Consider the following 18923-nt stretch of genomic DNA (forward strand, 5'->3'; position numbering starts at 1 on the left):
AAACGATTCTCACTTCTGTCACTTGTTAAAAAAAGGTGGGATCTACGAATGTTGTAAGTCAGCTTTGCAGCCAATGTCTTATTGGTATCCTGTCCACTCTGGATACCATCTGTTAATACTTGTGCAAAAGGGCGAGATGCACAAACAATCGTTTCCTGGCTCTGGCTTGGTCACTTTTAATTACTTTCCCCTGATTCAATTCAAATCTCAGTGCTTTATAACCACCACGGCTGTAGGAAGTGACACCACCATCAGCGTCAGCTCTGAGGAGGTTTGCAGACGCAAACGAAACTGTTAGCAAGGTAAAGAGAAACCTTTCCTGTGTTTTAAAAAAGAACCAAAAATGGAATTAGAAGCCAAACACAGAAAGATGTTTACTGAAAGCTTGGTCTATGTAAAAAACACGCAAATGGTCAAATGGCAAAAGACCTGTACTTACATAGTCTTCTGACCCTTCTCAGTGGCCTAGTGGTATGAACTTCCGCCCTGGGACTGGGAGATTGGGGTTCAAGTCCGGTCAGGTCATAGCAGGCCTTTAAAACTGGGACCCAACACCTCCCGACTTGATACTCAACTTTAAGGGGTTGGAACCCTTCTACTGCGGTTGTGTCGGTGCCGACACAAAATGGCTTCCATACTTTGAACTACCATAACTCTTTAATCGTTTACACAATCAATGTAATTCCAACTGATTCTGAAAGCTGAAGCTCTACGCCAGGGGTGTCAAACTCAAACTCACACGGGGCCGAAATGAAACTCTGGGACGGAGTCAAGGGCCAAACTTAATATTTTTTGAAAAAGTGACGGTAAAATTGCACGTTTTCTTTATCAACATAAATGCAATTTTGAACCTTTAAATTTGGAAACAAACATATTTCTGCATTAACACTGAATGTGGAATAACCAAATGACACACGAGCAAGTCAGTTTTAAATAAAACACATCAGTGGTATTCATTACTTGTGGTATAATCAGCATTTTTAAATCTATTCAGGATTTATGTTTTCTTGTTTCTTCATTTTTCTTATTTTTATTCTCCTTTTTTTCTCCTGTAATACGTGTCATCGCTGCTGTGACGTCTAGCTTTCCCCACTGAGGAACAATAAAGAGATTTTCTATTCTATTCATCTATCTGCAGCCTTTCCACTTCCTGTTTACTGTAGGTTAAATCTTTTCTCACGGGCCAACAACAAAATAAAATATCATTTTATCTTAAATGAAAATGCAACATCTCACCTGTTAACTTTCATGTTTTGGAGCAGAAAAAGAGCATCAAACCAACATATTTAAAGCTCAGTTTGCTCCACTGGTTTACTGTGATGCTCACCTGTTCCAGCCAGATACCTGCATCATGGGGTTGATCTGAGCTGAGGAGGAGACTCCTGTTGTTTTGTTCATCTTCATCATAATAATGACAACATTAGATGACAACAGGTGCTCACATAGGTTTGTGCTGATGAACATGTCTGAGCAGCTTGACCACGTTGTCGTGTGTCGGGGAGGAAACACGACCACAGAGTCGTGCTGGTTTGAGCGTGTCGCTGCTCGCTGGAGTTATATCAGCTCTGTCTGGAAGTTAGTTGGAAAACTTTCTCTTTCAGTCATGAACACATTACTGAGCGGCTAGAATCTCCGTTTCTGGGCTTCAACGTCAGAAAACAGCTGAGTGAACTCGGCGCTGAATGAGAGGAGTGTAGTTTGTCCGAGACAGCGGAGCTGCAGACACCCAACTACCTCTGACTGCCTCGGCGCTGAAAAAACACAAAGGAGGGGGCGCGTCTGCTCCGTGCTGGCGCCGCAAAGCATCATGGGAGTTGAAGTCTTTGCGGTAAAATCGGCCAGCGGGTCAGTTTTATTATATTTTTGATATTTATCTCGCGGGCCACATAAAAATGCTCCGCGGGCCAGACTCTGACATATGTGCTCTACGCTTTCCAGTGGTATACAATACATTATGGCAAGTCCCTGCCCAACAACCAGAAAATGATCACACTTCCTAGAGGAGCGGAGGAATCGTTTTCGACGCGTATTTTCAACTTCTACCTCTTCTACTGATATAAATAATAAATATTTTCGGTAAATATTTTAATTTATGTTTGTATATAGTAATTTTAGGATATATTTAGTAATATTTGACATTGTTTTGTCGTGCTTGTACTCGCTTTACCACCTGTAGTTCTTTTTTTTTTCAGCTGCGTTTTTCACGGAGGCTTTTTTATTATTTTATGTTAGATTTGTTTTTCTAAATAATGAAAGAAATCAGGAAATCTTGTAGAAGAGGAAATTTCTCTCACAATTTGTTGATGAGGAGCAGGATGTGCCCACATTGTTTTTCCATCACAAATGCAGTAAGTATCTCTGCACTAAATATTTTCCACTAAACACGTTCCAGTTTTTGCTGTCTAGTATTTCTGCTATTACTATACTATTTTACTACTACTGCTACTGTGGTTGAGGATTCAGGTGTGAGTGAAGATGATTTCCCATCACAGCTGAGGTAAGTTTATCTAAAGTTCAAATATATTTCTAGCTTTAGTTCTGTATTTTATTTTATTCAGTTTTCATTTTCTAGTCTTAACTGCTTGAATAAATGTTATATAATTTGATATATTTTTAACTTTAGAGATTCTTCTGATGAAGAGTCATCCACCATCACCAGCAACAGGCAATACCAGAGACAGCTGCCTAATGTAACAATGCGAGAGAGTTGTTTTGTTTATAACTGGAAGAAAGTTATACCAAGCTGTAATATTGAAAGTTAGAATGGATTCAATCAGTGATTTATGTACAGTTGTTAGGATGTCCATGTTCACACTGAGTGCTCTTAGCTTCCTTAGCAGGTGGAGTCTTTCAGACTATCACCTGAAACTCAGACACTGACAGTTGTACATGTAAAAAAAAAATCAATACAAGGTTGTAATACATGTTAGGTTTGATTTCTGCTATTTCAGATTTTTTATTCATGCACATTTGTATTTTCTATTCATAAATTTCTGAAGAAAACTCAAATCTGTTTTTTGTTTTTTCTGGTATTACATACTGTTTTGGGTAATTTCGAACAAAATAACTGCTAAATCTTTACAGACGTCGAAAGCTAAGCTTGTCCTGAAAATGAGGTAAATGTTTTTGTGCAGACAGGACCTTTTTGGACAGATTCATTAAAAGATAAAGATAAACATTGCCAGGCGGACTTGAACAATGGTTCCCGAGCGCAGCCACTGCTGCAGCTCACTGCTGCAGCTCACTGCTCCCCACGGGGATAGGTCAAATGCAAAGATGTATATTCATTAGTATGTGATGATGACTAACAGGACTTCAGCTTCAGAACCTCCCAAGGTGCTTCGCAACACAATAGTCATTCTTGCACCCACACATTCACACGGTGATGGTGAGCTACAGCAGTCCTGGGAACACTGACAGACATGGGGCTACCATCCACACAAGACACCAATGGTTCCCTCTGACTACTAGCAGCAGGTAAGGTGGGTATTACCGAAGGACACAATGACAGAGGCAGACTGATGGGGGTGCAAACCTGCAACCCTCCAAATACATGACAGGTAGTTAAATAACCTGTCTCCATTACAACACCAACAAATAGAACAACAATGGTGTGGCTTTTGTGACATTAGATATCATTTTTAAACATTAACAGTGTGTTGCATATCATATACACCTCCAAAAATTCTTTTCCAGACCCAAAGCCAGCAACATTTCCCAAGGGACTTTCAAAATAAAATGACAGAGATCAGTATTAGCTTGCACTGACTGCTTACCTCATGCCTTCTGTGGATTTGTTCTGGTAGTTGCAGTACAGCTGTGGTGTGCCCAGCATAGCTTCACTGAATACAGCGAGAAAGCCCAGAGTCTCCACGAACAGCGTGGATTCCAGGAGGAGGTAGGTGATGTAGGCCGCTACCAGAGTGAAGGCCAGCACACACTGCAAGTAGTCCACAAAGTGACTCCATGACCAAAAGTAGCTCCAGTCAAAGTCTAGATTGGCACAAAACAATAGAAAGATTTGACAATATTGTTAGAGTGATTGTGTAATTATTGGAAATATTTTCATTTAAGAAGTCCTTCACTCATTTGCAGAGGTGTCTAGCAGGAATAAATGTCTTATTTGAGTCTTATTTCCTGATATTTGGACATCTCGCCTCTAATTGACTGTAACGGAATGAAATGACTGTTTTTTCCCCTCCTCTGCACAGGACTAGTCTGCGTGAGATATGGTCTCAAGGTCTCATGCATTCGCTCTAACCTGCTTATTTTCAGCTCAACAGAAGAATGAAGAATGAACTCTTTTCTTTTAATTAATCAAAGAACTCTTATTTTAATAAAGCTAATCCAACCAAGTGTTAGTCAACAAATAAGATGTGACCGATCTGTGAAGTCAAAATACTAATTACTTTATTATAATCCTATAGAATGTAAAAGTACTATGACTTTAAATGCTCCAACAGGACTCATTTCACGTAGCGTTAAAAGACATGACACATTACTTTCACTGATCCAATCAGAATCTTACAGATCTGACGGAGGCATGGTTTTGATGGTGTTTGGTAAAACCTGTCAACCTTTCATCCGACCATAAACCATGACATCCGAAGTATAAAACTATGCCCACATCATCTCTAACGCCAGTTCAAAGTGTTCCAGAGAAGTTGTCGGAGTGGCCAATCCGTAACTTTCCTCTTTAACCGAAAGAACCAACGTCAAGCTGGAAAATTCGTTGCTGTTCAAACTGCTGCAAAAGTTCCTTTCAGAATAAAAGCTGAACCATCAAGACCCAGGCTCGGGTCTCACCAGACACCAACAAATTGTCGTGACCCGGAAGTATCTCACAGACTGGTATGGTCTGGTCGGCAACCGCTGCTTTTCCTACCGACTCGGTTCCAGAGAAGGTCAAGCTGGACCTCGACATTCCTGGTCTAAAGGGGGCTTTCTGAAGGGTAGATAGACCGGCAAATGGCGTTGAATGTGTTTATGAATCTCCTAACCAAAGCTTAACGCGAAAACATCACCTTCAGTTCCCATCAGAACTAATCGCAGCTTCGGATTTGCCCGTTCTACGTCCAACATCACACATCATCCATTCACCGTCTCATTCACTTTAGTTACACTATATATTTAGCGCTTAAAGTCAGTCTAGTTTAATTTGTTAGTAATAAAATTCTAAACTTTTCAGCTTGACTTTCTCTCTCCTCAGTTGTCTCTGAGTGAATACGAAGCTGCTATCTAATCCCTGCATTAAAAAGTTCTGATCTTCTGCTTTAAATAACCTCACAGATCCATAAGGTGGATTTCATGTTTCCTATGGAATCCTACGCCTTATGGCTTATTAAATTGCATGTAATTTAAATCATTACAGCATGGCGAGCTTAGCCAGATATTTGTACATTTTAAACGTATCGTGTTCAGTCTGAGACATTTTTAGACAGAAAAACACTAAAACTTACGTTTTTGGTTGAATAAGGGTACAATTTCGTGCTGCGCCACTTGAGGGCAGCATCGCCATTTAAAACAAGGAGGCGCAGACTCATCTCTGTTCATCTAAGTCTAACGTCATACGCAGCCATTTTGATTCCATCTAAAGCTATTGGGAGTTTATAGCAAGAACAGTTTTTTTTCCGGCTGTCATCTGCATGTAAATATATGTTTAAATATGTTTTTGAGTGATTTGTGACACTGCGTGATAACTCGTGTAACGGAGATAGAGATCTCCACCGGGAGTTCGCTTCCAGGCTGCCGATTTGATCGGTAGTCCGCCTCGTTGAGTTGCCTAGCAATAGCCTAGCTTACATAAGCTCTTAAACGGAATAGCCACGGGCAATACGAATTGTCCACGCTAAATTAGGCTGAATAATAATATGAATGCTCACGAACGTTCAATTATTCGCACCGGCCAGTTCTACTGCAGAATTGGACCAAAATCGCCAGAATCTGCTGACAGGTCCCGCTAGCTTAGCGCTTAGCTGCTAAGCTTAGCTTTTGGTTTAGGCAAAAACGGAGTTGCAAACCGTAGCCGAAAATCGACCGACACAGCTCTCCTGTGTCTTCTAAATCCGTTACCCACAAAGGGATAAAAACTTGCTTCGTTCGAGTTGATTTAGCAGCGTTTTTTAACACTTCAGTGTGAGAAACGGACTTCGGTAGCATTTGAGCCATCGCCAGGGATGGATGGTGCATGAGCACCAAACCTCCATCTTGAGTGGTAAGACCACGCAGCATCGACCAACCATTTTCAGTATGGTTGGTAGAGTGATATTTCTGGGTCATTACTTAACAGTTCTGCCTGAATGTTCATTCAAAACACAAAAATTTCTCCTGTAACAAAGCTCATTTATAATCAACCAGTAAGAACTGTTTCTTGTTCAGCTTCCATTAATTTTATAACAAATTAAAGGACCTGTAGCATTAAAATGAGTTCAGCGGAAATTAAACAACTGACATCTCTCATACTACAGATGAGAAATGATTTTCAGAGATCCCAAGTCCAACTTGCTAAATTGACAAACAGATCCCAAATGCAGCTTGCCGAGATGAGAAGAATGAAATCGCAGCTTTTCAATCTGCAACAGAGTGTCACAAGAATCCAAGATTTTGTAAATGATTTTCAGGTGGGAGGGGCAGCAACCCCGTGTTCTGCTGATCTGCCGCCAGATAAAATGAGAACTCTGCAATCTGATGTTTTAATTGGCTCTAAGTTACAGGAAACCCTCAACATCTCGCAATTCGCTCCATCCATATTGATAAGTGACACCCCCACGGACAGTGGCCCGGTGCCCCCTGGTGTCGAGCCTGACGAAATACTGCTGGGACCTCTCCTGCCACAGGGGAAGGGTGGTAAGCCCACAGTAGATGTCATTTTGCAAAAGGTGTGTCCCTGCAATGTACTTTTAGATACAGGTTCAGATTTTACAATCATGAGCAAGTCTCATCACTTCCGCTTCCGGTCGGCAACAAGATGGCGCCTGTGCTTGGCTTATCCGCAGTCACCGGCCACTTTTTCAAACTTTTCTCCACTAACTTCCTCTTTTCCACCTTGCTCCTGTCTGCGATCCTCTTCAGTAGTGTCCCTGCTACCATCTCCTATGATGGCCAGACTCTTTTATCCTTCCGTCCGTTCACGATAGCCCAAGATGCACCAAGGACGTACCTTGTTTACCTGAATGGCGCACTGGCCCAGAGCCAAACGATGACTCCAATCATGGCGTTTCCAGCGATGTTTATCCGGTCCCGGGAGAACATCGGAGGAAAAGAGGTAAACGAGCAGGAATCCAGGTGAGAATAAGACTTCTCTTAAAGCGTGGTTTATCTAGTAACATCGGCGTGATATTCTAGCTTCTTGTCCTTTGTTTGGTGACCTGAGCGCCACTTCCGCATTCCCGCCAGGCTGCATTGCAGCGCGGTTCATCCGTCCAAGTTTTTTAAGGTTGGTTTATCCTCATTCCTCAGTGGTTTCTCCTCCTGTTCCCTCCATAAGTGGTTTTTAGAAACACTGTGGATCTAACCCTGCTAATTTACGTCCACTAACTCCAGCTGTTCCTGTAGTTTCTGATTCCTCCACCTCACTCAGTATGGCTCTATTAAATACCCGCTCTGTTAACAATAAATCCTTCCTGCTCAATGATCTAATTTCTCTCTAAAAACCTGGATTTTCTGTTTCTGACTGAAGTTTGGCAGCAAACATCTGATTATTCTGCTCTGATTGAACTCTGCCCGAGTGGTTAGGAGTTTAGTGACTTTCTATCCTCCACTGTGAAGCTGTCCAGACTGGTGATTGTTGGTGACTTTAACATCCACGTTGATGATCCCTCTGATCACTTTGCCATGAATTTATCCAGCCTTATGGACACCTTCGGCTTTACCCATCATGTTTCTGGTCCCACACACACCAGGGGGCACACTCTAGACCTTGTTTTTACCCTGAGTCTAAATGCTGACAGTGTTTGTCCTGAGTATGTTTATATTTCAGATCACCATTGCATTTTCTTTAACTTGTCAGTTTCTGCGTCCCCACCTCCTGCTCGCCGTATGGTCAGTTCTCGTTTTCTTAATGAGAGCACAGCTAGCAATTTTTCTGCTGCTTTTGATCCACCCTGTTCTTCTGATAACGACCCAGATTCCTTAACTTCTCAGTTTAACGAGCACTGCCTCTCCATTCTGGACAACATCTGTCCTGTCAGAACCAGATCAGTTCCTGCAGTGAACCCTACTCCCTGGTTTAATGACAGCCTTCGCAGCCTGAAGCGCCAATGCAGAAAAATTGAGCGTTTGTGGAAGAAAACCCATCTCCATGTCCATCTGCTGCACCTAAAAGATCTTCTGACATCCTTTAACTCTGCAGTCAGAGACGCCAGGGTTTCCTATTTCTCCAACCTGGTATCCCAGAGCAAAGGGAACCCCAGGGTGCTGTTTAACACCATCAGCAGCATCGTCTCTCCTGCCTCTCCTACAGCCTCCGTCCACTCTGTTGCAGACTGTGAGAACTTTCTGTCTTTCTTTGTGGACAAAGTCAATAAGGTTAGATCTAGCATCGCTCCTTCAGCCTTATCGCCGCCTCTCCCAACTCCAACCAGGCCCATCATCCTAGATAGCTTTGCTCCGGTTTCTTTGCCTGAGTTAACCAAACTAGTTAACTCTATGAAGATCTCTACATGCCCCCTCCACATCTTACCCTCATCTTTGTTTAAAAGTGCTTTTCAGTCCATCAGTCCCAGCGTGCTCTCTATAATTAATGCTTCTCTGGTCTCTGGTCAGGTCCCTGCTTACTTTAAGAACGCTGTAATCCACCCGCTTCTTAAAAAACCGAGTCGACCCCTCTCTCCATAGCAGCTTCAGACCCATCTCTAAACTTCTGTTCATCTCCAAGATCTTGGAAAAGGTTGTGACTAAACAACTCACAGCTGCTCTTGATGAACATAACATCTATGATAGCTTCCAGTCAGGTTTTCGTAGAGCTCATTCTACTGAAACAGCTCTTCTTAGTGTCTCTAATGACCTTCTGACTCACAGTGATGCAGGAGACTGTTCTGTTCTGGTCCTGCTGGACCTGACTGCAGCCTTTGACACTTTTGACCATCACCTGCTACTGGAGAGGCTGAGAGACCGGGTAGGCCTATCAGGATCTGCTCTGGAGTGGTTCTCCTCTTATCTCTCTGAGCGCTCCTTTTTTGTGGCTGTCTCCAAGTTTAGGTCCTCCACCACCTCCCTTACCCATGGTGTCCCACAAGGTTCTGTGCTGGGGCCTCTGCTCTTCCTCCTCTATTTGATTCCTCTTCAGCACATCCTAAGCTCCTTCAAAGGAATCTCCTACCATCTTTATGCAGATGACATCCAACTGTACATCTCCTGTTACACACCTGCTTAGACTATCAAAACCTAGATAGTGGGAGCTTTCTTCAGCTGAGTGAAGATAAGACTGAGATCCTCATCTGTGCCCCAGACAAGTTGGTTCCCAAAGTCAGAGACTCTCTTGGTCAGCTTGCTTCTCAGACCAAACCTTCCGTCAGGAATCTTGGTGTGACCTTTGACCCAGCTCTCACCCTGGATTCTCATGTCAGTTCTCTTGTTCACCCTTCCTTCTTCCATCTCAGGAACGTTGCTAAGCTGAGTCCCATTCTGTCTCGCTCTGAACTTGAGACTGTTCTCCACACCTTCATCTCCTCACGCTTAGACTACTGTAACTCTCTTTTCACGTGTCTGAGCAGAACCTCCCTGAACCGTCTACAGGTGGTTCAGAATGCCTGTGCTCGGCTTCTGACCAAGTCCTCCAAACACACCCACATCACCCCCCGCTTCTCCTCCAGCTTCACTGGCTGCCAGTCAACTTCAGGGTTCATTTCAAGATCCTGGTTCTGGTCTATAGGGCCTTACATGGACAAGCACCGTCTTACATTAGTGATCTTCTTCGTCCCTACACCCCCAGCAGGTCCCTGAGGTCCAGTGATCAAAGCCTACTGGTTGTGCAGCACCAGGCTAAAGACCAAAGGTGACAGATCATTTGCTGCTGTGGCCCCCAGACTCTGGAACTCTCTCCCCCTGAGCCTGAGATCAGTGGACTCAGTGAACTCCTTCAAAAAGCAGCTGAAGACTCACTTGTTAAAGCTGGCTTTTGTATGACCTTCTTAACCACTCTCTTTATTCTGCTCTCCCCACCTATTCCACCTTCCTTGGATCCACTGATTTCCCTCTTTCCTATTCACTCTCTCTCTCTCTCTTAAAAAAATTATATATTATATATATATATATATATATATATATATATATATATATATATATATATATCACACTTGTCTATTTTTTGCTCATTTTAAATATATTTTTAACCATTTTCTAAATGCTTTTGTATATTTTTACATTTTTTTTGTTTTTGTGAAGCGCCTCGTGATTTTTATCTTGAGAGGCGCTATAGAAATGATATTTTCTTCTTCTTTTTCTTTATGACCGCACCTGCTTGGATGTAAGGGGGTGTGTGCGCCCTCCAGAACTGTTTCCCTGTGCATTAACTATCCATGTTTTCACTGATTCTACATTGCTCTTGTCTTCTAAGACTCTGCTCCAGTTCACGATAGGGCCCATGAGCTTGACACATCCCGTCTACGTCTGTGAGAGTGGGACCATGCCTTTGCTCATAGGTATTGACCTTTTGAAGCGCTTGGACGTTTTTAATCGACATTCGAGGTGGAGAACTGAGGGCAGGTGTTAGAAAACCTCGGCCATTAATTCCACCTTCTTTCCCCGACTCACACTGCCTTGCGGTAAGTGATCCTGAGCGTGGGGAAACCGCATGCTCACTGCCGAGCTCAAAGCCATCAGAGACTCCCTCTGATGTTCCGTCTCAGATTGAACAGGTCGTGGACCAAGCAGATGCTCTTACCAACGATGTCGAGCGAGACAAACTACGACAACTTTAGTTAAAATACAAAGATTTTCTTTTACTCAACTCCTTGGACGGTGGTCTAACCACTATCCATGAAGTCAGGATTCCAACACTGCCACATGCTGAGCCGACTTTTGTGCATCAATACAAGATTCCCCTTGCATCCCATGGACCAGTCCAGGAAATCATTGAAAGCCTCTTGGCTAAAAGGATCATCCGACCATGCAACAGCACCTACTTGGCTCCACTGTGGCCAGTAAAGAAGCCTAATGGTAAGTGGCGACTAACCATTGACTACAGGCAACTCAACAAACAGGTTCTCTTGTCTAGGTGGCCGATGGCGCGCCTGGAACAAGAACTTCCAAAGGTGAAAGACGCTAAATACTTCTCCACCCTTGACATTGCATCTGGATTCTGGACAATTCCTGTCTATAAATCGGTCCAACACAACCTAGCCTTCTCCTTTGCCAACCACCAGTACACCTTCACTCGGTGTCCTTTTGGTTATTCCAACTCACCAGCTGAGTTCAACATCTTCTTGGACAAAGACTGCCCTGATGCTCGAGAGCGAGGTACCCTCATCTATGTTGACGACATTCTTGTTCGTAAGCGTACCTTGGATGACCACCTATCCGAGCTGGACCATGTCATGGGTCAGCTCGCATCTGCAAAGATTTCTCTCGCCAAAGGTCAGTGGTCCCTTGTGGGGCCACAGGGAGTGCAGCCTCAACTTGGCAGAATTCAAGGTGTGGCCACCATCACACCTCCTACGAACGTCTCCGAACTTCTGAGCTTCCTAGGGGTGTGCAACTACTCGCGCCAGTTCGTAGAACATTACGCTGAGATAGCAAGACCTCTGACTAATATACTGAAGAAGGATGTATCTTTTGCGTGGACTGAGCAGCATCAACAGGCCATGGATGACCTGAAGGCCGCGTTATGCTCAGCTCCGTGCTTGGCGCTCCCCGATTGCGACAAGGAGTTCCACCTTGAGGTCGGTTTCTCAGCTCAATGTTTGAGTGCCGGTCTCTACCAAGTATATGACTGCGACAGGTGTGTCGTAGCCTACGCTAGTAAGCTCTTGTCCAGTCCTGAGTTGAAGTACTCTGGCTGTGAAAAAGCTTTGCTTTCCACCATGTGGGTGGTGAAACACTTTTCTAGCTACATCGGTGAACAGAAAATCATCATTGAGACTCAGCACCAGCCAGTGACCTTCCTTAACAGTCAGCCCATCAGAGATGGTGTGGTGACCAATGCGTGAATCGCGTCATGGCTGCTGGCTCTTCAAATCTTCGACATCGAAGTACGCTATGCCCAGAACCGCCGTAGCCCTCTTGGCATGGGTTTGCCTGCGTGCCAACACTGCTCTGATGACGCTGTCGCGTCAGTCGCGCCAGCTAGCCCTCCTCAGAATCTTCTAAACCCCAACCACCACTACTTCAATCAGTCTCTCTGTGTGGACTTGCCGACCGTGTACGTCGATGGCAGTTCTTTCCAACATGGTCCTGCACCTAGGTCAGGCGTGGGTGTCGTCTGGTTGAACGTTGACCAGAAGGACTCCCAATGTTACCGGTTGGGTCCTAAGACCTCACAGTTTGCAGAAGTGGCTGGGATCTTGATAGTACTACAACATGCTGTGGACCATGGTGTCCGTGAGCTGGTGATTTGCACTGACTCGGACTACGCGCGTCTCAGTTTCATTTGTCATCTACCTTCTTGGAAGAGTAACGGGTTCCAAACCTCTAACTGGAAGCCCATTAAACATCAGGACCTCTTCATGGCTTGTGACGCCCTAGTGGCGTAAAGTCAAAGGAACTGATAAGGACCTGAACGACCCTGCAGACTCTCTTGCCAAACAAGGCATGGGCCTTTAACCCTTTTCTACTTCTTGAGGATGTGTCTTCTCGGTTGGACCCACCCCGTGTGTGTGTCGTGACTCGAGCTCAGGCCGCTAAGGCGTCCAACTCCAAACCATCCGAGGGTGTGGTGTCCGATCAACCTGTCTTTTCTGGTAACGATCTTGTCAGTCTTCAGTCCCAGGACCCTGCTATAAGCAGGATGATCCTGTACCTTTCTGATCCTACAACTCATCTGCCTTCTTCCGCCGAGCTTGACTCCGTTCCTGAGCTCCGTGCTCTCTTTCGTGTTCGAGTCACGCTGAGAATGGTTGAAGGGTTGCTGATGCACACCGCCAAGCCTCCTTTGCCGCCTGTCCTCGTCGCGCCACAGTCACTAAGGGGGTGGGGGTGGGGTGGGGTGGGGGGGGGGGGGGCATGATTACACAAGCTCATGACTCTCCCTTCGCAGGACACAAAGGTGTCAAGGCCACGTTCGGTGCCCTGAGCCATATTGCTTATTGGCCGGGGATGCGTCGCGACGTCTCAGACCACGTCCAGCGTTGTTTGGTTTGTTGTCAGTTTCAGCCATCCAACCCCGCACACAGAGCTCCCCTACAGAAAAAGGGACCATCCATACCATGGTCGGACTTGCAATTCGATTGGGTGGGGCCTCTGACCAGGTCCAGCAAGGGTAATAAATACATCTTGACTGTGACCTGTGCATTCACCAAGTGGGTTGAATGTCTACCAGCACCTAATGACACGGAGAAAACAACAGCTATTCTCTTGATGAATCACATCTTTGCCTGGTTCGGTCTGCCCACTCGGGTTAATTCGGTCAGGTGTACTCACTTCACCTCTGAAATGATGGAACATCTTTGGAAACTGTTGGGTGTGAAGGCCAATTTCCACATTAGCCATCGCCCCCAGTCTTCTGGCCAGGGCGAAAGGATGAACCGAATGATTGTCGGCATTTTGAGGAAGTACGTGTCCTCTAACCACCGAGACTGGGATGTGAAGCTTCCGTTGGTCCTCATGGCCATACGGACCACCCCTCATGAGTCTACTGGTGTCTCCCCATTTGAAATGATGACGGGTAGAAAAATGACTTACACGAGCGAACAATATTTGCAGGACCTGAAGAACCATCTGCCTGCAGCGTTCTCGTTTGCACAGACAAATCTGGAGAAATCAGCTGAAAGCAGGAAGGCTTATTACGATAAGAAGGCCTCACATTCTGAACTCAATGTAGGTGATGAGGCCTGGTTCTACATTTTCGCTCCTAAAACTGGTAACACCAAGAACACCTCTGGGAAGCTGGCTAAGAAACTTTTGCCTAAGTTGTCAGGCCCATACCTGATGACTGATAAGATCTCTCCAGTCGTGTATCAGATCAAGATAACCCAAACAAACAAGGAGCCCGTCTACAAATGGGTCCACAGGGACCAAATCAAACTGCACAAGGGTTCCACTAATTTGGCCAATGCTACCACCAACAAGAGTGATAGTGTAATTATTGGAAATATTTTCATTAAAGAAGTCCTTCACTCATTTGCAGAGGTGTCTAGCAGGAATAAATGTCTTATTTGAGTCTTATTTCCTGATATTTGGACATCTTGCTTCTAATTGGCTAACAGCAACGCAACTCTTCCCCCGACTAATTGCTTTGCAATGTTGATGTTTGATCTCCATAAACACAAACCTGAAGGAGTTCTGCTGTGTGGTGGAGTTTCTAATGCTCAGAGCTATCTTCTACTAGCAGAGATCTCTGCTGCTTCCTGGATGCTAACCCAACAACAGCCTTTCCCGTAGCGTGCCAATATGAGTGAGTCCCAGCGACAGTGTGACGTAGATCTGTCAGGCTTTTCAAATCCTAGAGTTTCACCTTCTACTTTTTATCAGAAGTTAATGCAGGAGATAGATGTAGAAGACTTGTTTCATGTCCTGCGTAAAAATCTCAGAGTGACCGATCATTTTCAAAAAATAAGTATAAATGTTTTTTTCAGGGAAGGGTGTATGGCTGAGAAATTGAGAATTAAAATAAGATGCCACAAAGTGTCAAAGAGGTAAAAAAGACACTTAAAGATGAGAAAAAACTCAGTAGTATTGTTTTGTCCCTGCAATCAGCACATGTGCTGAGCACAATGCAATTAGGTTTGCAGCCTAAACAGATGCAAGGGAGAATTATCCTCATACTAAATAAAACTAAAAGTAAATGTTAGAGAAATAAATCTTACAAGGATTTTTTACTTCAAATAAGATAAATGGATCAAAGTGGTAATTGCAATTGCAGTGACCTAATAACCGAGTAAATACGACTTGTTGTTAGATATTTGCAGAATGGCAGGAGAAATCATCAGTGTGACTAATAAACATAAGTAATTGTTGAACATTTTCCTTTGATGCTATAAAAAAGTTTGATCCAAAGGCAACTAATGACATGCTGCCTTCACACGTGAACTGAGAGTTTTCACACCACCTCCACAGTTCCCTTCGTACATTCAGAAAAAAAATTCAATATGTTACTCCCACAAAACTCTGTTTGAAAATGTTCTCACAAAAGATTTCTCAGCACAGTAACATTCCTCATTTAAACGTCTGACAAAATGAGGTTTTATAAAGAGTGAAGGTGATGAAGGGCGCTGAAGGAGTGCAATTGAGTCGAGGCTGTAGCCTTTCACACGCTGTTAGACATGATTGGACTGGAATCTGAACAGTGAGAAATTATTTCCTACACCTCTAGCGTGGATTCTCTTTTACTGGTGATGATTAGGTAAAGCTGCTCAGCACATCAACAGTGGCTTCCTACAGGAAGATTTTCCAGTATACATCATGGCTATACAGCATTCCAAGTCTGAAATGTATCGAATGCTTCAGGGAAACGCTAAAGGACACAGCTAATTGTGCTTTAAAACGATGTATATTAACCCTTTTACAGATTAAAAGTCAGTGTTCTTTAGCTTTATCATGAAAATTAAATGTTACAGATGAGCAAACAGATTTCAGTGTCAGACAACCTAAGTAATTTTAAAATGTAGTTTTCAAATAGTTATTTTATTTATTTCAGGAACAATGGGGATCCATTCCCTTGGGGAAAAAGTAATTGATACATTACAGATTACTGATTAACAACATTATCTGGAAAGCTGGGATCGATTTCACCAGCTGCAACCAGACCTAGTTATTGCAAACTGTTGAAATAAGAAATCACATCAATTGAACCTGTCCGACAACATGAAGTATGCTAAAAGATCTCAAAAACATTCATTCTAAAGAAATTCAGGAACAAAGGAACTTACATTTAAAGCTCTGCAGGATTCACTTCGTTATGGACAGAATTCATAATTCAATAAGAAAGTCAGAGCAACAACGGCCTCAATGGGAGAGTTTTGAGGCAAAAACCAAAGCTTAAAGCAGCAATATGTAAGGATACTAGAGTGAAATAATCACAAAATAGTCTAATGTCTCAATCATGTTGGAAGGAAGATTACACTGAAACAGATTTCATTCTCAGCTGGCTGGGGGGTTGTCGGCTTTTATTCTTAAAAAAACAAAAAACAAACAAACAAACAAAAAAAGAACGTAGTAACTGTGTACAATCTGAGTCTCCAGTGAGCTAACGCTGTAGCTTTAACATTCGTAAGCACCGGGAGGCAAAAAGCTCCAAGGTTGTTTAAAGAACTAAGGCCAGTAAACAAAAGTAACTAGGGCTGGGTGATATGTCCTAAAATCAATATCACGATATATTGAGGATTTCACCTCGATAACGATAAATGGACTACAGGTATGTGCACAAACAAAAGTTGTCCACTAGATGGAGCTGTCACATGTATTACGCTGAGTCACATTTTTACATGACTCATGGTGGTACAGCTTCTTAAAGGGAGTAAACGTTGCCAACCTACACACATCTTTTCGTTTTTTTTATTATCAAATTTATTGACATGGGAAAAATGATCTCGATAAGAGTCCGAAATTTCCATAACAAAAATGTTTCGATTCATTGCCCAGCCCCAGAAGCAACCCAGCAGTTATTTCTTGTACCCCTACGAAGCCATGACAACTTTTTGTTTTACTCTAAAGATGGATGAAGCAGCTTAGGCTAATGTTGAGCTAGCAATGCTGACAGTGAATTAAAAGCAAACAGTCTGCTCTAAAAATATCTCAAGCTTGATTTTACAAGTGAATAATGAGTCAACTGTGTCGTATTTTCCATAAAATGTGTCATCCAGAACAATATCAGCAAGCTAATAGCAAACAATTCAATTCAATTCAATTCAATTCAAAAATGCTTTATTAATCCCAGAGGGAAATTGATTGCTGTAGTAGCTCAGAATAATAATAATAATCAAGTCATCAAAGAGTTGTTGTATATTACAATGGCTGTTGGCAGGAAGGATCTCCAGTAGCGGTCAGTGTTGCAGCCAAACTGAAGAAGCCTCTGACTGAAGACACTCTTCTGTTGTCGGACAGTCTTGTGAAGAGGATGCTCAGGGTTGTCCATCATGTTCTTGATTCTCTGGAGAATCCTTCTTTGCATCATCTCCTCCAGCGGTTCCACAGTCGTCCCCAGAACAGAACCAGCCTTTTTTATTAGGCTGTTGAGCCTGTTCAGGTCCCTGCTTCTGATGCTGCTACCCCAACAGACGATGGCTGAAGAGATGACACTCTCAACAACAGACTTGTAGAAGATCTGCAGCATCTTGCTACAGACATTGAAGGACCTAAGCGTCCTCAAGAAGTGCAGTCTGCTGTGTCCCTTCTTGTAAACGGCTTCGCTGTTCTTTCTCCAGTCCAGTCTGTTGTCCAGGTGAACTCCAAGGTGTTTGTATTCCTCAACCACCTCCACTTCTTCTCCCATGATGGAAACAGTGTTTGACTCCACCCTGTTTCTTCTGAAGTCTAAAATCATCTCCTTTGTTTTGTTCACGTTGAAGGTCAGATGATTGTTTCCACACCATGCCACAAAGCGCTCCACCAGCTCTCTGTACTCAGCTTCCTGTCCATCTCTGATACACCCGACAACTGCAGAGTCATCTGAGTATTTCTGTAGATGACAGGTCTCTGATTTGTACTGGAAGTCTGAGGTGTACAGGGTGAAAAGGAATGGTGAGAGTACAGTCCCCTGTGGTGCTCCAATGTTACTGATCGCCTGGTTTGATGTGCAGTTCTTCAGCCTCACAAACTGTGGTCTGTTTGTCAGGTAGTCTTTAATCCAGGCGATAGCTGAGGCCCCCACCTGTGTCTTCTGGAGTTTCTGGCAAAGTACATCAGGCTGGATTGTGTTAAATGCACTGGAGACATCAAAGAACATGACCCTGACAGTGCTGCCTGCTTTGTCCAGATGACAGTGGGTTGGTTGAAGCAGCTGGATGATGGCATCTTCAACTCCAACTCCATGGCGATAAGCAAACTGCAGCGGGTCCTGATATGTTCTAGTTTGCATATTCAGGTGGACCAACAGGAGTCTCTCCAGGACCTTCATGATGTGGGATGTCAGGGCAACCGGTCTGTAGTCGTCATTGACTGATGGGCGAGTTTTCTTTGGAACTGGAACAAGGCAGGATGTCTTCCACAGGACTGGAACCTTCTCCTAGGCCAGGCTGAGGTTGAAGAGGTGCTGCAGAATCCCACAGAGCTGCTCTGCACAGGCCTTCAGTACTCTGGGGCTGACACCATCCGGACCTGCAGCCTTGTTCCTGTTCAGTCTCTCCAGCTGCCTCTTCACCTGACTTCTAGAGACAGATAGTTGGGAGGAGGAGGTAAATGGGGCAGCAGCATCTCCTGACTTGGTTGAAGACAGATTTATAGAACCAGAAGAGTCCATGACTGCGTTGGAGGACAAAAGAGCTGGCGTGTGACAGGAAAATGTTGGATCAGAGGAGGATGGGATGCCTGATTGGCTGGGGACAGGCAATGAGGATGCTGGGTTTGTTCCTGAACTGAACCTATTGAAGAACTTGTTCAGTTCATTGGCTGTGTCAGGGCTGCCATCTGTGCAATCCTTCCTCTGCTTGAAGCCTGTGATCTTCTTCATCCCTGACCAGACATCTCTGATATTGTTCCTCTGTAGTCTGTTCTCCAGCTTCTTCATGTATGCCTCCTTGCTGTCTCTGATCTTGATCTTCGGTTGCTTCTGTATACTCCTCAAGAATTCCCTGTCTCCCTCCTTGAAGGCTCTTTTTTTCTCATTTAGCAGA

The 18923-nt window shown here is 43.9% G+C and overlaps 1 protein-coding gene across 2 annotated transcripts in view; it reads right to left on the reverse strand.

Annotated features, from left to right (window-relative positions):
- The window catches only part of slc66a2 (solute carrier family 66 member 2), a 59327-nt gene that overhangs the window by 14678 nt on the left and 25726 nt on the right, over positions 1–18923 (reverse strand). For both annotated transcript variants that reach the window (XM_070556173.1, XM_070556172.1), the window contains one exon: positions 3777–3993. In XM_070556173.1, coding sequence (XP_070412274.1) covers positions 3777–3993 — 217 coding nt within the window. The remainder of the gene's footprint in view (positions 1–3776; positions 3994–18923) is intronic.

Source organism: Nothobranchius furzeri, chromosome 11 (genome assembly GCF_043380555.1).
Source record: "Nothobranchius furzeri strain GRZ-AD chromosome 11, NfurGRZ-RIMD1, whole genome shotgun sequence".
Taxonomy (NCBI): Eukaryota; Metazoa; Chordata; class Actinopteri; order Cyprinodontiformes; family Nothobranchiidae; genus Nothobranchius; species Nothobranchius furzeri.